The following is a 24,117-nucleotide window of genomic DNA, read 5'->3' on the forward strand; positions in this document are numbered from 1 at the left end:
TCCTCATGGGCAATGGCCTCCAGTTCAGTAATATTCTTGGGTGTGCGTTTTGCAACCGCCTTCTTCAAATCCCACCAGAGATTTTCTATGGGGTTCAAGTCAGGCGACTGTGATGGCCACTCTAGAATCTTCCATTTCTTCTTCTGAAACCAAGCCTTGGTGGACTTTGAGGTATGCTTGGGATCATTATCCTGTTGGAAGGTCCAATGACACCCAAGCTTCAGCTTCCTCACAGACGGCACAACATTTTTACCTAAGATTTCCTGATACTTGACTGAATCCATCGTGCCCTCCACACGCTGCAGGCCACAGGCAGCAAAGCAGCCCTAGAGCATCACTGAGCCACCGTCATGCTTCACTGTAGGCAGGGTGTTCTTTTCAGCATATGCTTCATTCTTCCTCCAGACATACCGCTGTTCCATAGGCCCGAAAAGTTCCAGTTTTGTTTCATCACTCCACAGAACAAAATTCCAAAACTTCTGTGGCTTATTTATATGGTTTTGAGCATAATGGAGCCGACTTTTCTTGTGCTTTTGGGTCAGTAGTGGTGTACGTCTTGGAGTCCCGGCATGGAGCCCTTCAGTGTTTAGTATGCGCCTTATTGTACAAACTGAAACCTCAGTGCCTGCTGCCACCAAGTCGAGGATTTTTGACCACTTGCCTCCTCAGGAATCTGGTGACAGCCGCTGATAGTTTACTCTTTCTGCCACGTCCAGGTAGTGTAGCCACTGTTCCTTTAACTTTGAATTTGCGAACTATGCTTCCAACTGTATCTCTAGGAACATTCAGAGCTTCTGCTATCGTTTTGTATCCTTTTCCTTGTTTGTGCAAGGCAATGATTTCTTCTCTGAACTTTTTGGACAATTCTTTTGACTTAGCCATATTTCTAACATGCAATCAAACGTCACTCTCAACAAAACCCTAGTCAGTCCAGGTGTTTATGTGTTCTGTCTCGAGCACACCTGAATTAATGAAGCCCTTGATTAGTTGCACCAGGTGTGCTTGAAACAGGGGGTTGAATAATTGTGATTAGTTGCATCAGGTGTGCTTGAGACAGGGGGTTGAATAATTTTGAGACTGCAGTAGTGATTAAAAGTAGCATTTTGTGTTGAATTTGGATAAAAACCATGATAATATTAGTTTTATTAAACTATTTCAACTGTTCTTGTCTACTTTGTTTATTGCAAACAGCTGAAAAATTGTACATTTTGCCAATAAGCCTAAAATGCAATGGGGGTTGAATAATTTTGATTGCAACTGTATAGAATAAAACTTCCATCCATCCCATCCATCTTCTAACCGCTTCATCCTCTTGAGGGTCGCAGGGGGGCTGGAGCCTATCCCAGCTGGCATTGGGTGAGAGGCAGGGTACACCCTGGACAGGTCGCCAGACTATCGCAGGGCTGACACATAGAAACAGACAACCATTCACACTCACATTCACACCTATGGACTATTTAGAGTTATCAGTTAACCTAATCCCCAATCTGCATGTCTTTGGACTGTGGGAGGAAGCTGTAGTGCCCGGAGAGAACCCATGCTGACACTGCAAACTCAGCACAAAAGGGCTCCCATACCGGGGATTGAACCGGGAACCCTCTTGCTGTGAGGTGACAGTGCTCACCACCAAACCACCGTGCCGCCCAAGAATAAAACTTAAGAAAAATAAAATAAATAAATAAATTAAAAAAAAAGAAGTGTGTGTGTGTGTGTGTGTGTGTGTATTTTTCTGTGTGGGTGTGCGTGTGTGTGCATGTATTTTTCTGTGTGTGTGTGTGTGTGTGTGTGTGTGTGAGTGCGTGCATGCGTGTGCATGCATTTTTCTGTGTGTGTGTGTGTGTGTGTGTAAAATAATAAACAATAAAACAATAATAAGTGATAAAGAGAATAGTGATAGTAACATCAGAAATAAATGAGATAAACAGTCTTACACTGAAACATTTCTTGATGTGTGACATGCAATGACATATTCTCCTGCCAGTTCTACAGTGGAGCTGTCTTCTCCCAGAAGGATTTTGTCTTGTTGGAGGGTGATGAAGTTTTTTCTTTAAATTTGGGAATTAATTCTTCTCTAATTTCTTTGTATTTGGGACAATTTGTGAGGAAGTGAGTTTCAGGGCTCTAGTTTCGCAGACCGGGCAAGGCGGGGGCGCTGTGCACCTGCACTTCGTTTTACACACATCACACCAATCAAATGAGCCCCTTTCCTCGCCCTTAAATGCGCTGTGCGAAGGCGTAATCAGAGTTTACTCAATTCGCCATGGCCGAAGAGAGCAGCAGCATCAGACGGCCAAACTTCTCCCAGGAGGATGCTGATGTTTTGGTCCAGGAGGTCCAAGCTCGCAGTGTCCGAATACACGGAACTGTGAGCAGACCTCCACAGGCTGATGATGCAAAGGTAGCCTGGGAGGAGGTCACCACAATTGTAAATCAATGTTGCGTTTCTCTCGTGCACGCGTGCTCTCTCTTTCTCTCTCGCAGTCTCACTCTGTTTCTTTTCTTTTGACTTTTCTAAGATGACAGATACTGAATATATACTCCCTATCTGATGCTGTGGCTGTTTGTGGTTGGCTGAGAGGGATGTGAACTATGAGTATGGATAGTAAAAATGTGATCTGTTGTTCTATGTTTGTGTATAAAGCCAATTTGTGATTTACTTAATACATTGCTATTAGTAAGGTAGGACAGTATTCTTGAATTTAGAATGCTACAAAATAGTTTCCCTAAATTAGAATTTACACAAATACCCCTATAATTATTAGGATTTAGATTGTCTCCATTTTTAAAGATAGGAGTAATCAATCCTTTGTTCCAAATTGTAGGGTAAATTCCACTTTTTAACACTAAATTAAATAATTTTGGTATAGCCAGTTTAAGTTTATTGCTACTGTGTTTTAACATTTCTGATGAGCAAGTTTTTCTTGTAGCTCTTCAATCGTAATTAGACCAACTGCTGTGTGTTTAAACCACCATCATCTGGATTTAGATATAAATTTGAGAAGTAGTTTTTCCAAACATTGCCATTCTGAATTTTAATGCTATCTTTATTTTTGGTTGAATTCAATTTTTTTCTGCAGGTTCCAAAAAGAATTTTGGTCTATTGCCTTTTCAGTTTGAATCAATTCATCTTCATTGTATTTGGCCTTTTTTCAGTTGATCATTTTCTTAAAATGTTTAAGGGCTGTGTGGTATTCATGGCGGAGTTCTTGGTTTTCAGGATCGTGATGTTTCTTGTTTGACAGGTTTCTGAGATGCTTTCTGAAAAGGGAACATTCACTGTCAAACCATTGTTCTTTTGCTTGCTTTTTGTTTGATTTGGCATTTGATCTTATCATTTTAGACTCTTTTGCTAGTTTCATAAATATCTGATTCAAATCTTTAGTGGCCAAATTTATGCTATCTTTGTTTAGCAGGTATTGCTTATACAGAAAACTATCAAGCATGGTTTGTATATTGGTGTTGCTAAATGCATTGGCGTAGTCAGTGAGACTTTTCTCTGTGCACTTGTAATGTTTTGGGAGAGGTAACAGGTTGTCATCGGGGGCATGTTTCGGGGTATGGGTCTCTGCTTTTTTCAGATAAAGTGTGATCTGATTGTGGTCTGATGTGGGACGTTGTGGCAAGACTGTGAATGTATTTATATTTTCTGGACAGATATCTGTGATTGCATAATCAATGACACTATTTCCCAATACAGAGCAGTAGGTAAACCTGCCCAGGGAGTCTCCTCGTGTTCTACCATTTACAATGTATAATCCCAGGGCTTTGCACATTTGTAAGACTTCTTTTCCACTATACTATCATAGCTATGCCTATGTGTTGTAACAAAGGGTTGGTATAGAGGGGATTCATCAAAATGATTATTGCCATCTGTATCAATAAAATCCATTTCTCTGCCAGTTCTGGCACTGAAGTGTCCAATTAGCAATGTAGAGCTGAGTGGCTGGAAGTAAAGAATTTCCTTCTGAATTTCATGGAGATAATCTTCTGAGTAATATGGTGGTAAATAGATAGCACACAGATAAACATCTTTACAGTTTTCAAGAAGTCCTCTGCTGATTTTTAGCCAGATATGTGTTTTCCCTTTTTTGACTGGTAATATATAATTGTGATGTTCCTGTCTATAACCAAATAATTATTCCCCCAGAGTGTCTTCCATTTTTTATGTGGGAATATTTTAAGGAGGGCAGATTTAGTTTGTTATAGTTACTTGGGCAGTTTGAAGGAGTGTTATCATGTCTCCATGTTTCATGTAAGATAATCAAATCAGTGTTATTTATACTATCTAAAAATTCAGGACTTGAAGTCTTCAATCCAAAGGTGGAAGAGTTCAATCCCTGGATATTCCAACTGCTTAGTGAAAAAGATGCTATTCTCTCATTTAAAAAATGTAGTGCTTCACAACAAAGTATTCAATATGTAATCAAATCTAAATGAATTAAAGTTTGTACTGTACTAGAGAAGGTTTAAAATGTACCAAATGGTCAGTTTAACCTATTTACTTTGAAATGAGTAGATAATGTCTTAATTGATTTTCCTCTAAAGGAACCTTTGTTCTGGATGCAACAGCAGTGTAGGAGTCTCTCTGTGTGGGTGTATGTAGCTGTGGTCTAGGGAGCTGCTGCTGGGTCTGGTGTAGCTGTTGAAGGTGGTGGCGTTGCTGCTGCTGTTGGACCTGGTGTCGCTGGTGATAGTGGGGATGTTGCTGCTTCTGCTGGAGATTTCTCTGGTGCTGTTGGGGAAGATCTCGCTGGTGCTGCTGGAGGAACTACTGGCCACTGTGGTTCTCCTGCTGCTGCTGGTTTCTCTGGTGCTGTTGGGGAAGATCTCGCTGGTGCTGCTGGGGAAGATCTCGCTGGTGCTGCTGGAGGGACTGCTGGCCACTGTGGTTCTCCTGGTGCAGCTGGTGGTTCTGGTTGAGATGGATGTGATCATGCAGATGTTGGTAACTTTTCTGCCGTGTTGTGCTATACTCAGATTAAGGAGATTTTTTATTTATTTATTTTTTTAAATTTATTTGTTTATTTTTAAAAATGGGACAGAACATATTAATGAACATTAACAATGTAAATATGTAAGAGATTGTAGCCAAGCGGCTAATTTCCATCCCTTGTCCCATTGGTAGGTAGGTGTTCAGGGAGAGAAAGAAGAGAGAAAGGGCAGGACATCAAAGCAAGTAGAAGTATAACAGAGGAGAATAAGGCATGGCATAACAACAACAAGACATGATAATGATAGAGCTGACAGTGTATCTGAGCTGGGGACAACATTATATAGTTCGTGAAATTCTATTGCACCAATGCCCGTACAGTTTTAAAGTGCATGTGCTGAAAATTCATATTAGGAAGTCCATAAAAATCCACAAAAATTCATATCAGAAGGTCCATATAAAGTGGCAATTGTGCATGCAAGTACTGGATTATTATTGCAAAAATAATAATCCAGTACTTGCATGCACAATTGCCACTTTATATGGACCTTCTGATATGAATTTATGTGGATTATCAGAAGGTCCATATAAAGTGGCAATTGTACATGCAAAAAAATTCATATCAGAAGGCCCATATAAAGTGGCAATTGTGCATGAAAGTACTGGATTATTATTTTTTTATTTTTTTTTTATATTATTGCAAAAATAATAATCTAGTACTTGCATGCACAATTTCCACTTTATATGGACCTTCTGATATGAATTTTTGTGGATTTTTTATGGACTTCCTAATATGAATTTATATCAGAAGGTCCATATAAAGTGGCAATTGTGCATGCAAGTACTGGATTATTATTGCAAAAATGCCCGGTAAAGTGCAAAATGCTGTAGCTGACTGTCCATAATAAAGTGCTTTAAGTGCTTGAATGTCCGGTAAAGTGCAAGATGCTATTGCTGGCTGTCCAAGATAAAGTGCTTGAAGTGTTTGATTTTAAAATGCTTGATTGCCCATGATAAAGTGATAGATTGCATTTCATTCTTAAAATAAGACAAAACAGGACAAGAGTCATAAACTATATATGGTTACATAACAATGGTTGTACAACAGATAACAAGTATACAATTCAGACGATATTATGTTCACAGATCTGGTTTTCCAATAACCATGCTTTAAGATGTTTGGAAAATAATGTTGTAGTTGGTAGTTCACGTATTGTGCTCGGTAAAAGGTTCCATGTTTGGGATGCACGATAGGAGAATGTTGCTTGACAAAATGTAGTTTTCCTGAGTGGTACTTTACAGTCACCCCTTGAGCCAGCTCTAGTTGATCTGTTAGAGTTTCTTTGGACAAAATTTAGTAATAGTGGTGGAGCTTGACCATGCAGAATTTTATAAACAAGTACAGAATCAGTGTGTTTTACAATGTTTTCCCAGTTCAATTGGTCATACTTGATGGTACATTTTGGGTTTTTTATCAAATACTTTTAAGGCTTGTTTGTAAGCTGTCTCAGTAGGTTTTGGAATTGTTTTGCATGATGTTGACCAGCTTGTTATACAATATAGCATATGTGATACAATCATTGAAACGAAGTATAGGTTAGCTGTCTCTGTGGTTAAATTATGTCTAATATATCTAAAATTGGACAAGTTAAATTTCATTCTGTTCACAATTTTCTTTACCTGTTGTTTAAAATTAAGCTGTGGGTCAAGAATGACTCCTAAATATTTAAAATTTTGTACTACTTCAATTCTTTGATTTTGGACAACAACATCAGGATTATTAGCATTATTCACCCTTTTTGCAAAGTACATACACACAGTCTTAGATACGTTAAAGGGACATTGTGTAACATTTTCAGTTGTTTATTGGTAAAAATTGATGTCTGCATTCATAAATATGTCATCACTGGTGTACTATTACCTCCACCAATAATCTGACTTATTCTCGTAAAAGGAGAATTTCGGATTTGTTTGTACATTGTGCGGGTAAGTCGTCTGTGGGGTTCCATTACGTTTCGCCATCTTGAGAATACACCCGCCAGCAAGGGACATACAGCACCGCCTTCGGCATTTTCGTTGAGAGCCAGGCCAGCACTGCGTGACTGAGGAGCCGAAGGAGAGGAGCAAGAGACGCTTCGCTACTACCCTGGCAAATTTGAAACAAAGTCCCACTCTTTGAGCATAATGCAGAATCATGCATATGCAGCATCATGGGAGACGGAATCCTTGTCGCCAAGAAAGCGCAAAAGGGAATAGAAAAGGCAGCGTGACTGGTGAATTAAAAAAACGAAGGCCCACATCGGAGTAGCCTTTCCCAGGTAGAGAGAGCTGCTGAGGGAGAATGGTAATGCAATCACAGGCCAGTGCTAACAGCAGCTAACAGCGGCTAACAGTGGCGCAGTGATGCGAGGAGAGGGATGAGGCTGTTAGCGACTGGCCACTACCTTTCTCCTTCAGCAGCTCTCTCCACCTGGGAAAGGCAACCCCAATGCTGACCCTTGTTTTTTTAATTTGCCGGTCACGCTGCCTTTTTGATTCCCTTTTGCACTTTCTTGGCGACGAGGATTCCGTCTCCCGTGATGCTGCATAATACATGATCCTGCATTATGCTCAAAGAGTGGGACTTTGTTATGCGGCAGTAGTGCTGCTGGCCACTAACAGCTGTTAGCGGTGCAGTGATGCGAGGAGAGGGATGAGATGTGTGAGGTTGAGCCACTTGTCAGTTGTCAAAAGACAAGATGTGATCGGTTTGTTTCAATTTACATCCGCCCCAACAGTCCTACATTGTAAACACAGCCACCATGGTGAGGAAGGGGTTTGTCAACTCGCATCGCGTGTGTCTGTGTAGGATCCTTAATAAATACTCCATGTAGTATCGGATGACATGGTTTCATCAGTGTTATCATAGCTTTTTGGTACACAGCGGCTACAGTTGTTGCAATACGTGTTTGAAACAGTGAGGCGCTAGAGTGCGCCATCTGTTTGAATACAATATATGATTTCAACGTTAGATGGGAGAAATTCCTACACACTGTGGCTTTAAAATGTAAGTGAGAGCTCTGATGAGTACAGCTCCTGGTGTTCTCTGAGTTAATAGTGTTAATAATGATTTGGGGAATGTCTGAGTGAGGAAGTAATGTTTATATCATTACTTTTGAAGTCGTAAAGGTTTGGGAGCTTTCATTTTCATTCATTCATTTTGTCATATGGATCACTGTAAATTTATGTTGATCTGTTGTGTGCGACATCTATTGCACGTCTGTCCGTCCTGTAAGATGGATCCCTCCTTAGTTGCTTTTCCTGAAGTTTCTACCATTTTTTCCCCCATTAAAGGTTTTTTTTGGGGGGGAGTTTTTCCGAACCCGCTGTGAGGGTCCAAAGGACACAGGGATATCGTATGCTGTAAAGCCCTCTGAGGCAAATTGTGATTTGTGATATTGGGCTTTATAAATAAAATTGATTGATTGATTGATTGATTGATTGATTGATTGATTGAGGTAGAGCGGGTCGTCCACTCATCGGAAGGTCAGCAGTTAGATCCCCAGCTCCTACAGTCAGCATGTCGCAGTGTCCTTGAGCACTATAGGCTACTGAACTCCAAATTGCTCCCAATGGCTGTTCCATTGGAGTGTGAGTGTGTTTAAAAAGCAGTAGCTGCATTATAGGTCATTGCACCTAGTATGGTAGGCTCGGCCACCAGTGTGTGAATGTGTGCGTGAATGGGTGAATGTGACTTGTAGTGTAGTGGTCAGATGACTAGAAAGGCGCTATCCAAGTGCAGGTCTATTTACCATTTTAAATGTACAGTAGATATTTAGCAGCTGAAATGAGGAATCACAACTTATTTTATATCTAATTCATGACTACATTCATGCTTAAATCATCAGATCTTCATCTTGCTAAATTTCTGACTTGTAGAGGTCAAATTCAATAAGATTTAGGGGAACTAAACTATGGAATGATTTTTGTCCACCTGGTAAAAACCTGTATCTCTATAAAGTGTTACAAAAGATGCTTGAAAAAACATTTAACTGCTGTTTTGTAATGGGTTTTCCTCCTGTTGTATTATTGTCAAAGTTTTAATTTGTTTCCCTCGTTGTGATGCATTTTTACTGTTGCTCAAGGGTCGACACAGTATAAACTATTATCCCCTTCACGCACGCGCGCACACACACACACACACACACACACACACACACACACACACAGACACACACGCTTGTATATTGTTAGTTAGTTAGTTAGAATTTGTGTGTTTCGTTTTGTTTTGCTTCCTTTATAAATAAATATATTTTTGGAAACATACCTGCTGTCTGTTAATGTTGCACAAGAGTAAATAAATAGTCAATCTCTGCTATGTTAAGAACTCCAAAATCCTTCAGGCTTTACTATTAATGTAGTAATTTGGGTAATATTTATTTAATTATTTATCTAAATTCCAAATTGATAGTTTAGTAAACTTTTTGAGACTCATACCACTAATTGGTTATCATTCTTCCCTTCTTGGGAATGGTGCCCCATGAGGTGATTTAATATAAATTAAGTTACGTTATTTAACATGATTAATAATTATTATTAATAATTTCAGATAGCCAATTTGATTCTTTAATTTGAGATCTATTACAAGGTCAGACCCGTGTTAAGGCTTAAGTCCCAACAAATGCTGCCGCCATGTAAAACATAGCACTGGTGCCTAGATCACAACATTCTGGTGTCCCCGTTTGACACATAATATTGTTATAGATACAATACAAATAGTACTGCTTTTTTATAAGACCCAGTAGATTCCCTACAGTAGTGACACCCACATTTCCCATTATGCCAAGTGCTGGACTGAGTAATTCGTAGTTTGTATTTAAATTTGCTGTTTTATGTTCCAAAAGGCAAATGTGACTTTATATCAGTGATTATAATGTGTCTTCTCACAACATGGTGGTTTATGCTGCTTATTGTCATTTTTGTGTTAGTTCATAGTTTACACCAGTAATGAACTGGCTGTTACACTCAATCATGCCAGCTAAATTTTGACCTTCGCACGCACGCGCGCCTGCCTAATTACACTAACAACGATTCACAGGACCACAGATGATTTATCATTTGGTAAAATCATCACTGGACATTTAAAGGCTTTTTCCTCTGCATGCTCTTTGTTCTCCACACAAAGACAACTATTTGACACCCATCTCCAGGAGGTCTCACCTCACACCTCAGTGAGACACAAGTCTCACAACTTGATTGGACAGTACTGTTACAGTGACATGCCTCTCTGTAATGTCACCAAACCCTGTAGAAGGTCTGCTCCCTCCAAGCCTTCTCTCTCTTGCTCCAGCTGCTGAGCAGCTCACACCTCTTTCTGGCTTGGCCTGGAGCAGCACAGAGGCCCAGACCCTTGCTCCATAGCCCAAACCACTAAAGGGAGGGCAATTGATCCAAGTGAGTTAGCACCCAGCATCTAACTCTGGTAAACCCTGAGTGACCAGCTTCCTCGGAGTTTCACCTTTGGAACAAAGGACACAACAAAGACTGCAGCTGAAACCACAGTTCTTCTCAGCCTTCTTCTGCCGGCTAACAAAGCAGCACACCACCAAGTGACTCTTTCTCCCATCCATTCAAGGGTCAGTAACGTAACAACTGGGCATAGCTTATCACAGCTTTACAGGCTAAGCAAGAGTGTTTAACTTGTTGTATGTGATTTAATGCTGTCATTGAGTTATTGTTGTGATAGTTTGCAGTTAGGTCATTGATTAGTTGGCTTCGCCAAAGCTAAGTGTTTAGTTTGCTAATACTATTCACAAACAGATTCTTGCACCCAACTAAACAATCTCTGCATTAATCCAGACCGTTTGCAACACACGTCACATTGACACAGACTCATTAACAAATAGGCTTTCAACACGGCTACACCCAAACAGGCATCTCAATGTTCCCGCTTCTTTTCCTTTGTCTTTGTCCTGACCACATGGTCAGACAAACACCTCCCCCGATCTGATGCCAGCTTTGATTCGGCCATTTTGGTAGTTCTCTGTTGTCAGCCATATTGTTTTGTAGGCCAAACGGCCTTGTCCTTCTCTCTTCTCTCTCTCTCTCTCTCTCACACACACACACACACACACACACACATATATACACACCAAGCTTGTATATAGTTAGTTAGAATTTGTGTGTTTTGGTTTGCTTTGCCAGTTTGTGAATAAATATAATTCTTTGGAATCATACCTGCTGTCTGTTTAATGTTGCACAAGAGTGAATGAATAGTCAACCTCTGCTGCGTCAAGAACTCCCAGATCCTTCAGGCGTTACTGTTAATTTTGGTTGTTGTCCTTAATTTAATTATTAATCAAACTCCAAATTAATAGTTTAGCCTATTTTATGAGACTGATATCTTTAACTGGCTATCATTTTTCCCTTTACGGGAATGGTGCCCCACGAGGTGATTTAATGTTAATTAAATCACATTATTTAACACGATTATTAATTATTAATAATAATTATTAATTATTTCCGATAGCCAATTAAATCCCTACATATTTGGTGTCCCTTGGTGAGACCTAATGTGTTGACCCCAACATATTTGGTGTCGCCGTGTGAAGCCCAAATTTAAATCCTAACATTTTTGGTGCCTCAGTGTGAAGCCCGAATCTATGTTCCCAACGACTTTCAATCAAACATATTTTGCTATTAGTAGTTTGTTACCACTTGCATTATTTCATGTATTGCTCTTCATCTTTTGGTACTTTGAGCTCTTAATATCTTTGTGAAAATTGTATTAGGTGGAGGCTTCAAATAAGCACTCTGGGTTTTTTGCCTCTCCCTGTACTGTATTTCCTTATTCATTTTTCTTGCATTTTTTGGCTTTTAATTGTGCAGAAATGAACTCTAAAGTATAAACTATATCCAGCATGCATTATATCAGGTGGCTGTGGCTCAGGAGGTATAGCGGGTCACCCACTTATCAGAACATCAGTGTCCTTGGGCAAAATACTGAATCTCAACTTGCTCCTGATGGTGTGTGTGTGTGTGTGTGTGTGTGTGTGTGTGTGTGTGTGTGCTGCAGGAATGCAGCCGGTGCTGTACTCAGTAAAGGAAGCTCTGGAAGGTAGACCCCACTGGGTCAGGACTGGGACTGAAATTTGTTATTACAGGTATGAATGAAATGCACACATATAATTTTTTTTAGTTGCAGACCAAATAACAATACTTTATCAGACTGCAGAGATTGGGCTCAGTCCTTGGAAAGATTTATAGAAAGTAAAAAGTTAAGATGGCAACTTGATCCCTACATATAATATAATGTATATGTAACTTTGTAACTCCCTGTATTTTCTCCTTCAGAAACAACTTTTGTCCGGCCCAGTGCAAAAGGAGAACAACCTTTTATACTTTGACCTTTACCATCACCTTCGAACACAATGAGGATGTGTGCTACCTGGCCTACCATTATCCCTACACATACTCTGCTCTGAAGGTACTTGTGACTCATTACTCCTGTTGGCTGTTAAATGCAAAAGATTTTCATCTGCTCCGTTTATGAAATGGGTGTTGACAGAACGTTTTATGCAGCACCTCCAAACACGATACAAGTGTACATTATAATATAATATATAGATTTGTGATCAGGTTTGTCACCTTCATCAAACATTGAATGATTAACACTTCAGTGCATTATCACTATCATGAAATTAGACATTCTTTTGCAAATTGTTATTATTTTGAAACATACTACAGTGTGGTCTTAGGGAGCCCAAACAATGAGTAAGTAAAGCCAATTTGAAAAAAAAAAAAGGTTCATATGCAACTCCAACTGACATTTGTCGGGCTGTCAGTATTGCAAACAGTAATCTCTGTTGATCCAGATCCTCCACCCATTCCAATGGACATAACTTTTCTGGAGTGTCAACATCTGTGATCACTGTCATCTGAGTCAAACCACATGTACTGACTTATTTGATGTGATATTGATAAGCCAACCAGTGTTCCAAATTATATGTGCATATCATATCATATCATACACACTTCAATGTATTAATCATATTGTTTAAGTACATAATTTGTGTTTAAACTGTGTTTAAAGTAAACATGACATGTTATTACTTCTACATGTCATATGAAACCTGTATGGCTTCCTCAGGACTTTTTTTTTTTTCTTTTAATATTCGTCCATTGGAATGGACAGTGGATCTGAATGTCACCAGAAATGAATAGCAAAATACTGTTTAAATACTATAACTTGATTTTCTCATGATGCAATAATATATAATATAATACATCCTACTGATTATGTACACAGAATATTAATGTCTTGAAGTTTTCAACATGCTGGTTTCTGGAGATTCTTAAGAAATGGAGGATAGTTTGAGTCCTGATGACAAATACAATGCAAAATACATAAACAATGTGTCTTAAAAGGATCACTTTATTCACTGATGAGCTATTCCAAAAATAAAACAACAAAAAAACTGTTTTTCTGTCAGAATGACATCTGTTAAGACCATTTATTTTCTGTTTTTTTGTTAAACGCAGGTGATAAAGAAATTAGTGCACAGTAGGAAGCAAGGACCTCAGGGTGAAAATGGAGGGATTCTCCCAGCCAAGGTTAGAAGGGGCTTTTAATTTGAAAGAAATTCAGGAAGTGTTGAGTTTGAAATGACAGCGCAATGTGTTAACTTTATCAAGACAACAGGAGCGGATAAAAAGTAAGAATATAAAAACACAGAGGGATTAATAAATAACGGACCGTCTATAATGTAGTCTGTTTCAAATGAAGCTGGTAGCCTCTGCAGTTGTGGTGAGTAAAAGCCCCAGCACTATTTGTTAATGTTATTACTTTATGTCCGTCTCCATGAGGATGTAACATTGTTTGCAAGCTTGATGCTAAAGACAGTAACATTACTCACCGGGTTGATAAAGTGCCTCTGCTGTTTCATACCATCAGTTCCCCCTTTTGCTCTGTGTGGTAACATTCCTAGAGGAAATATTAAAAACGCTGGGGTGTTGTTGTCATACAGTTGTCTACGGCAACAGATCGTTCTGTGTTTCTACTGGTCAGAGTGACAGCTGTGATGGGAGAACTGGATCTCAGTGAAGGGCAAGTGGTCCATAACTTTAATTTTGGAGACAAAAAAATGTAGGCTTAGTGCCCTGTGGTCCATTGCCCAATAGGAAATGTAGAATACTCAAAAGTACTTTAAAAGTACTTGAGTTACCTTACTCAGAGACTAATGCAGTAAAGTAACTGGTTACTTTAAAAAAAAAAGTAACGCAGTAAAGTACTTTGATTACTTTTAAAGTAACCCTTACCCAACTCTGCCTGTAACCATACCGTATACTCTGTACTTTTCTCACTCTCAGTATCCAGTAGGGATGATGACTCATTTTTTTCCAGTGATGTAATAGGAAAATTTAATCTGTGTAGCACAGGTTACCATGGCAATTTACCCAGTTAAAAGTGAGCCAGGTTTATTAACTTAAGTTAAAGTTCAAGGAGAACCCACTAGTGTGAAATTTAGTGAATCGATTCATAGATGAAGTGTCCTGATAGTCTGACGACATGTCCAGGGTGTACCCTGGCTCTCGCTCAATGTCAGCATGGAAAGGCAGTGGTGGCTGTCAGCAGTTAGCTCCACTTGTTAGCTGTTGAACGGCAGTGGAGCAAGTAGCCACTGGCAGCTGGACCTCACAGCTGATCCCTGCTTGACTCCACTCAGTCCAGACTAGAGAAGGTTTATGGTTTGATGTGGTTTGACAGGCAGGTAGGAGGCTCAGTTATCTGTGAGTGTAGCTGTGCTGTACGTAAACAGTCTGAACTCAGATCAGTTTTCTCTGACAGAGATGAAAGTTTAGTTTTAATCACCAACTCTGTGAGAGGACACAAGTTTAAATCTCCAGACTAACATGTTTCAGATTAAGAAAGAATTCAGGCTTTAATAAAGTTATTTTTCTGCCTCTTAACAATGAGATTGAGAAGTCAAAGTTTACAATGAACTTGGGTATAAATACTAGTTGTCACAGATTAGTTATTTGTGGTGTCAAAGTTTTTGAGAGCATAAATACAGAGATGTTGAGCTTTTCAAATGATGATCAGTAAGTGTGTGCTCACCCCTTAAACCCGTCAAACACTGCTGGAAAAATGATAGTTTGTAAGCTTGTAGAAATATTTTGTAGTTGTAGAAAAAAATAGCCTTACTGGATTAGTTTAAAGATTAAAAAAAAACAGAAAAAAAAACCCAAAGAAAACACAATGACTAAAAGTTAACTACAATCTCACTAATTTTCATTGACTAAAACATTTTGAATTTTCCTGGACTAAAACTGGACTAAAACTATGAAGGATAGTGCTTTAGTTGCCACAAATGGTGATGGTACGAAGATCAAGTAAATATGACACTGTTCATCCATTAAGATTTTAATACCTTCAAACAACCTGAGTGAGATGAAAGTTAAGCTCACTGTCCCTGGTTTATTTCAAATGCTATCTGCCGAAGTAAAGAAGGCATCCCAAAGGAAAACATGGTGCTGTACATGACTGCACTGCATAGGCATCAGAACTTCTATGTCCATGAACATGACCACTCAGTTGTCCATTTATTGTGTCTGTCAGGCTCATCTGAAGGTCCTGAAGAAATCAGTGGATCCCACCAAAGTGTTTTTCCAGCAGCAGATTCTTTGTGGCAGTTTGGCTGGAAACTCATGTCCATTGGTTACCATCACTGCCTGTCCTGCCAGCAGGGGCTGGAGAGACATTCACCAGCTCCGTGAGTACTTGGTGTGTGTGTGTGTGTGTGTGTGTGTGGTTGCAAGCTATTATTGCAGTGTGTTTGTGTGAGTGCACAGTGTACAGATGTGTGTTTGTGTGTGTGCTTTGCAGTTGGAAATGTGAAAAAATATTATTCAGGAAAAAAAAACATATAAGATTCGTTGTACCATATCCACATTAGCATTATGTTACAATCAATTATTGTAGCTGTTATTCCACACTGGCCACTTGTGAATAGCAATTATACCATTCAATCTCATCATTTTCCTCAAATGTTCCACCACAGCACACATGCACTCGGCTGTACCTCCAGTAAACAAACAGATTAAATTCGTAAGGATTATAATTAACCAAAACATCACCAAGGGAATGTGTAGCAATGCTGGGTTCATCCCCAGTAGATATATCTGATGACCCAGTTGGTTGGTTATGTCTGTCACTAACCATTCACTTTCTTCCGCTTAGTGTTTGTCTTCTCATAGCCCAATTTGGACTTCACAACCCTATTGAGCTGGTGTTGAATTAATGTAATGAGTGACAAAAGTAACACGTTACAGTAATGTATTATGTTTTAGCAGTAACAAAGTAATATAACACATTACCAACAGGATTTCAGGAAATATTATTACATTTACAATGTCACGTAACGCTTTACTATACCATACCACATTGCGCTCCACTTCCACCAGTGCACCACCAGGAAAAATATCATCTGGTGGTTATTGGTTATTTTGTTGAGGTTGTTATATCTTGTCATGTCATTACAGACTACATTATAGAAGGGTGCCAGTGATCAGCACATCTGGGTCATGCCGCACTGTGCGTTATCATATTCAGTATGTTTCTATTAATACACCTGCAACGTCTACACCAAATCCCATTTTGCTTTTGCGTTTTAAGGCTGCTTGAAAGTAGCAGGGATAAGGAGTTTTTTTTCCCCTTGTCCCAGTCATCAGCACATCTTGGTGATGTTAATATATGCTGAATGTGTTTTCCATTACCATTGCTCTACAACTGCAGAACAACACCAGCACACAGTCCCCTTCTTATGCATAACTCTCTCTCTGGTGCTGTTGTAGCTGATCAGCACACCGGGAACCAGCAGGTGGGTCATCCAGCTCTGGTGCACTAAAGGAGACCTACTATGCTTTTTTCAGGGTCATATTCATATAAGTATGTAATATTGGGATCTATTGGAATAGATTTGTGTGCTTTAATGTTAGACTTGCACCGATTTATCGGCAGTGCTCGGAATCGGGCCGGTTTTCATGTGATCGGCCATGACCTGTGACCAGCCAGTCAGTCTAAAATATGCCGAATTAAAATGCCGGTCGAATTCCCAACAGGCCGCATGATTGACATCGTGTAACATCAGCAGCGCACACACACGCACATGTGCAACTCACAGCTGGGCGATGTGAGGAAGTAAAACCTTAATCATTCACGCACATACATCAAAAGAGAGAAGAAGAAAGTTGTTAACTGTCCATGTTAAACTGAACTGCGGAGCTCTTACTGCTGCACTGTGCCGCTTGAAACTGATGAGGTGCATGTCCGCGCACTTACTGGCCGGCGGGTCCTGAAGACCTGTGTGAATATTCCACAGAAGATATTTTTTACTTTTTTGTCTATTCAAGAAATTACCCACAAATGCTATACACCAAGAATTATTATTTTATTTATCTATGTTTTTATTTATGTATGCCTTTTTTTACTTATTTATTTTAATACTGTACCTGAAGTTAATAACAGGTTAATAAACATGTCACTGTTTTTGTTTGTTTGAGATAATTATTGAAAGCTGGTTGTATCTTGGTTAAAATGTTCTAATAAAGCAAAGATAGAAAATATTGCAGTATCTTGTGTGCTGTAAAGTGGTTTGAAAGAAATGAAATCGGAATTGGCCAAAATCGGAATCGGCCATCCAAACACTCTGCAAATCGGAAATTGGTATCGGCCAAAAAAATTGTAATCGGTGCAAGTCTATTTAATGTTCAATACATACATTATTTGTCTTGTACTGCTCACTGCTTCGGCACATGATGATATGTCTCGCCTCCCCAGCAGCCCAGTCTGCTCTGATTGGTCAGCTTGCTCAGTCTGCTCTGATTGGTGCAACACTTAGAGCATGTCGGAAATGTCACGCCCCTTACCTTATATGACTTCACCTCCAGAGGCTGCCTCAAAACAACAACAGAGGCTAAGCTAAAAATGGCGTCTGTTCCCCCTCATCAATTTGAGTGAAGAAACACAAGCCGACAGACTCCGCTTCGAAACAAACACTGGAGCTGGACTTTTCTCCTCAGTGGTAAGTTTTTATTTTGTAGCCGTCTTATATTTCAGCTGTAACATTATAACTGTAACTTATCTGACGTTATGGTAATAACTGTATGTCTGCCCTCTGACTAAATAAAGTTGGAAACATCTGCTGCAGAATCCAAAAGGTTTCTAAGAATATAGTCAGTTACTACATAATGTGGAAACACCAACAGCAGCATTCAGCTGTTACATGACGTGGTGTAAAGAATAAGTTCTTTTAATCTAAGCAGCCTTATCTATTATCAGACTAGCATGTAGCATGTGTTGGGTAATAATACCAAAGGTATTATAAATTCTGCTACTACCACATTCCCCGTTAAAACCACAAAAGTATTAACCCGTGAATTCATCAATTTTACCACAGCAGATTGAGATGACAGATTTCTGTATTATACAAAAACATAATAGAAATAACTGGTACATTCAGATGTCTTAGCTGTCATGTTTACTGAAACCATTTTTCCAAAATGTAGCTGCATTTTATAATCATCTTCACCTTGTGTTTGTAATCTACAGTATGTACAATGTACCAATGTATCACAGTTTCTCCACATCATTTATATGAAATCAGAGTTTCATAGAAAAACACTGTTGCTTCCTGGATCAGTATTTGTTTTATGCAGTGATGTTGACTCTTGATCCTATATTTGCTTACTTATTAAACAGTATGCCTTGTGTCTTTTTTTTTCCTATTAGTTTTGGGGTAATGGACCAGGTTCCAGTTCATCCTACATGCTTGATACACCATCCAGGCCTGGAGCCTGACTGTTTGAATCCGTATACCCCACAGAACACCCACAACATTTACACGTATGACTATGGACCCTTATGGCACAGAACTGAAGAAGAGTATGTTTTTATGACATGTAATGAGATACAACTGTGTAAACTCAATTCTGAACACTTTGGTTTCATTATACAAAAAAAAAAAAAAAAAACACATAAAGAAATGACAAATAAGTATTTTGTCATAAGAACTTTATTATCAGCAAATGTAAAAAACAAAAACTACAAAACATGTACTATAGATGTATAAATATAAACACAGTAGCATTTTATATGCAACACTAATAGTGTCCAATTCTTTCCATTCAGGCATCTATCCCATCCTGTGTTGTACTACCGATACACCACAAGTTTCCTGTTCTGGCTGGTCACTGCGTTGGCCATCGTGCTGCCCCTTGGCTAAAGTGAGAGACGTCTAAGGCAACCACTTCCTCCTTTTATGGTCTCTCATACTGGGATGCCAGGTCCTTTGGGATGGAGATTTTGGGCAAGAAGGGCCTCATCAGGTCATCTACAGTCTGTAAAATACTGAATTCAAATATTGAGTTCCTTTTGTTTTTTATTAATTGTTTCCCTGAATCTACCTTTCTTGTATATATTTCAAGTATTGCCACAACCATTTCATACCTTTAATCTGATGATGATTATGTTGTGCTGTAATTATTTTGTTTTCATCTTGCACCATGCAATTTATGTACAGATTACATGAAGACCAAATGAGACATGTGGGTGTTCTATCTGCCTCATTGCACTGTGCGCTCTGTATGGGCATGTGCACCTTGTATGACTGTTTTCTGGAACTGTGAGCACTCGCACTTTGGACGCTGTGTGTGCGTTGTCCCATGGATTTCAATGCACTCTATTTTCTTGTACCGTTTCAGTCTGTCTTTTTATATGTCTCTTTGTAATATTTTAATTTTTCTCGTTATTTCTTCTTTTGCCTGCCTCAGGGACTGCAGATGGAAACTAGCTAAAAAGCTATAATCTGGTGCAGTGCATCTTTACTCTGTTGAGTCCAATGTTCTCTGTGCATGGTCCCTGATAAAAAAAATAAACGAATTAAAAAAAAAAAAATGTTGGTAAGAAAAATAAAATAATTTTCAAATTACTGCATATGCATATAGTGCATATGTTTTACAACCTTTGCTGAGGGTAAAACTAAGCTAAAAGAATAAATTTTTGCTCAGATTCCTCTGTAATAACAGAGTCGCCAGGGTGATATGTTGAGTCATGAGGGTCTGCTAGCTCTGTTTAAGTTTCTCCCTCTTTCTCCTCCAACTCAACACGAGGTCTCGTACTTGGTTTGAAACCTATGCCTTTTATAGGTGTTGATGTATATGTGTATATATATATATATATATATATATATATATATATATATATATGTATATATATATATATATATATATAATTTATGTTTTTCCTGCTCTAACATCATAACAAAGTCAAAGGCATGTGATAATGTGATGCAGCAGGGCTGTACGCTTACTTTTTTAGGTGGTAGCACTGGTGCTAGCAAGTTAAAAATTTTAGTAGTACAAAGAAACATTTTGTAACACCCAGGTGGACAGTTAGTAAACATGTTTATTGGTGAAATTAATTTGATATTGATCAGAAATGCAGTTATATATTGTTGAACAGCAATTAAATTGGTTCTTTCACATTTAAACATGGAAAATTAACAGTGTTGAATGTTTTCAATGGACATCAGTCTTCTTGCTGTCTGTCAAGTTTATTCACTGGTTTCCCATCTTCAATTAGCCAAACGTACCTCGCACGCTTTCGTAGAAACGTCCGTGTCTCCATCAATCATAATGGACAGATAATGCGTGTCCTTCACTTTAGTAGCAGTTCACTTTTCATTTTGTCCGCTATTTGCCCTATCATTTCAGCACAGCGCACATGATTGTCATATGTTGCACTGACATTTATACCGTTCTTCTTGAGGAGCATAATAACGGGCCAAATTTGGTGAAGGGCAGCTCCTCTTTTGTGACACAGTAGGCCCCCATACAATATTTACAAAACATTGCTTTTTTGGCCTGATCGTACACAAGCCAAGGAAAGTCTTTTAACCACTGCGGGCTGAATCACTAAGTTTTTGTAAGGTTATCCTAGTAGACTGTCCTGTCCGATAAAGAAGATGAAGATGAGTGTTGAAGGTTCAGACTTGGCGCGCATTCAGTGCGACACGCTTGTTTTTTCATCTGGCGCACAGCTCCATGGACCTGCTTCTCCCTCCGGTGTTGTGTCAGATCCCGGTTCCCCCTCGGGCTGTGTCTTTCCTACTGTTTCCCACAGTGCTCTGCCCCGTTTGAAAGGTGAAGGAAGCCCATATGTGGAAAGACGTCGCCTCCAAGATGTTAGAATGTGTATTATAGAAGAGAAACACACATTTCAGGATCGCTGACTTGTATCATCAGAACAGGCATGTCCTGTGATTTTCAGCCTCCTTTCATATTTAATAGAGGGGGGACAATACCTGACAGTAATATTCTCAGCTGTCAGGATGTGCCTGCTGTAAAGGGTAAATATTAGGCCTGAACGATAGGCCTGTATCTTTTAAGCATCAGCATCGCGATGCACACGTGTGCAAAATTTACATCGCGGAGCTTGCGATGTGGCTTGCCCTAATTAAATTAAGCATGCACATTTAAATTGCTGAGTGATGCGAGTAAAACTTGCTTCCCTTTTAATGACTGACCAACAAAATGTGTCTCTCCTCTTATATGCTGTACTCACAAGTGTGTGAATTGACCTGGAAATGAAGAATCCGTAGCGCCAAATAATATAACGATAGTTTCTAAAGAGCTAAGATGAAAAAAAAAAAAAAAAAAAAAATGAATAAATTCTCAACAAGTAGAGCCACTGAAGTCATCTGGTGGAAAATAATGCATCCTTAAATTTTTTTTAAAAAAATCGCAATATATATTGCTGGGGGCAAAAAAATCGCAATGTCAGTTTTTCCCAATATCGTGCAGCCCTAGTAAATATAATCATAGAAGGCTGAAATCACAGGACATTGCTGTTCTGATTATACAAGTCAGCAGTATAATTGGGGGGGGGGGCACTGTATCTCAAACACAACAGCACATATAATTTCACATACCTTTGCTTCTTGGGCTGCTCCTCATCTGTGTGTGCTGATCACTACCATCTTTTGAGATGCCACAGACTGTGTGCCCACTGAGACGGTTTGTGGAGGGTCTGTGTGGTATCCTACATCCTGGAATCTGGCTGTAGTGGAGAGGCGTTGGGCACCAGGGCCCTGCTGTGATGTACTCTAAAAGGTTCTTTGTTTCTAAATAATTGCTTTTTAGAAAACATATCAATTTAAAAAGAGTAAATTCAGAAGAGGATAACTGAATATTTTGAATATAACTAAATGTTGTTTCCAGAGCAGCAACAGTAATTTTTAGCAACATCACTGTATAAATAATATTCCTGACATGACAATACTGAGTGAAGGTTTTTTTTTTTTTTTTATCAGTCACTGTAAACCAGTCCTGCTGTCCTCTGTTATCCTGTCCTCCTGTCCTGTGCTGATAGAGAGAGAGGGGCTGTTTGTCTCAGCCAGCAGCTAAGCTAAGCTTCTGCCAAATTTACGATAAGTGTCAAACTACGTTAGTCTACACAGACAGCTGTTATTTTAGCTTATTAGTAACAATTTGCTATTAGCTGAACTAGCGTGCTGTCTAAATCAGCGTGTAAGACATAACTATACCCATCCATGGTCAACATCTAAAATGCTAAACAGTTTTGTCCCCTCCCTGTAAAATAAGCAGACCAAACATACATATTCCAGGGATGCAAACAGGTGTGTATGGTGTATGGTTTTTACCCGGGGGTCCAGGGGTTTCTCCCCTGGGAAAATTTTGAATAATTCCCTGTTAAACATGTGATTTTTATTTTGACAAAGAATTTTGACAAAGAATGAGCACTCGTCTTCTATTATTGGGTTGCCCAAATTGTTGGTTAAAAGCTGTTAAACCCCAATTGGGGGACTTTGGGAATGACTTTGCAAAAACAGTGTGAAACAATGCACTGATCATGAAGAATATAGTGATGCTGCACATCAAATTAAACAGCAGAACCTGGGCTACAAGGCTGTAACAAACCCTTTTTACATGCCCCAAACACAGCTCAAACAACAACTAAATGAATAACATCAAATCCAACTCTATACAGCACCGATATGCCAACCCACACACCATATTTTGGGCTCTAACTCAACGCCACTTTATGCAAAACACACACACACATTCATCTCAAATGAAAGCTGGGGCTCTGCTGTTTCCACACGTCCACCAAAGCACGCTACACCAAAGCATCAGAGAGATAGAGGCCAAAGAACAACAACAACAGAAATCGTTTCGCCAAACGATAGTTGTAAAATTTCTCTTGCCATTGTTGTTTTGCTTTGAAAAGTTTATTCTACCGGTAAAACACGGTATGTCCTGGTAGACGGACATGTGCTCCATTCAAATGAATCTGGGCGAACATGATAGGCTTTAGGACCTGGGGGGAAGCTTAACAATGGCAGCATACAGCAGCCAAAACCTCCCCCACAATGGCGTTCTGCTGACTCTGATTGGCTTACAGTGCTGTCAATCTCGTGTTGGTGAGTATAGCATCATTCTGTTGGCTCTAATGAATCAAACAAGGTGTCAATCACTCAAATTGACCAATCCATTGCGAGATAGAGCCTCCAAAGCACAGAAAAGTAAATCTGTTTCACATTTAGATGGTGTGTACTGGTCAGTTTGGAATGGGAAATACATGAAAAAACGAAACAGACAGCTGTATGTGTATACACTATTAGGGATATACAAAAAAATATCAAACATATAGTCATGTACATATGCCATGTAAGCTGGTGTGACAGTGAGTGTGTTGTGTGCTGCTGTGCTACTGTGCTGCATGCGCTGCTGTCTGTTGTGCTCCCGTGCCGTGCCGTGGACTTTAAAGCCTGATTTATGGTCCTGCGTTAAATCAACGACGTACCTACGCCGTAGGGTACGTGGCTATGCAGGAGGCTTGCCATAGCCCCTGGCGTAGCCTGACGTGCACCTCCCAAAAAATGTCACTACATGTCAAGGCGACGCAGACCCAGCGCAGACCAAGAGGGCTGTGATTGGTTTGCTTGGTAGCAACGTATTTCCGGTTCTGTATTTCCAGATTGCGCCATCCCCGCCATCTTTAAACATCTTGTTACTGTACATGGACGGAGCATGGATCAAGTCGAGGAGCGACTCATTGAGGAAGTCAGAAAATATGAGCACCTTTACAACTCCTTATCACCTCACTACAAAGACTGCCAGATGGCACA

At 39.4% G+C, this 24,117-nt stretch overlaps 1 protein-coding gene across 2 annotated transcripts in view; it reads left to right on the forward strand.

The window, feature by feature from the left end:
* agbl1 (AGBL carboxypeptidase 1) overlaps positions 1–24,117 on the forward strand; it is a 746,393-nt gene that overhangs the window by 485,213 nt on the left and 237,063 nt on the right. For both annotated transcript variants that reach the window (XM_078168290.1, XM_078168291.1), the window contains exons 18-20: positions 11,985–12,072; positions 12,263–12,395; positions 15,528–15,681. In XM_078168290.1, the coding sequence (XP_078024416.1) occupies positions 11,985–12,072; positions 12,263–12,395; positions 15,528–15,681 (375 nt within the window). The remainder of the gene's footprint in view (positions 1–11,984; positions 12,073–12,262; positions 12,396–15,527; positions 15,682–24,117) is intronic.

The sequence above is a fragment of the Epinephelus lanceolatus genome, chromosome 5, assembly GCF_041903045.1.
Source record: "Epinephelus lanceolatus isolate andai-2023 chromosome 5, ASM4190304v1, whole genome shotgun sequence".
Lineage (NCBI taxonomy): Eukaryota > Metazoa > Chordata > Actinopteri > Perciformes > Serranidae > Epinephelus > Epinephelus lanceolatus.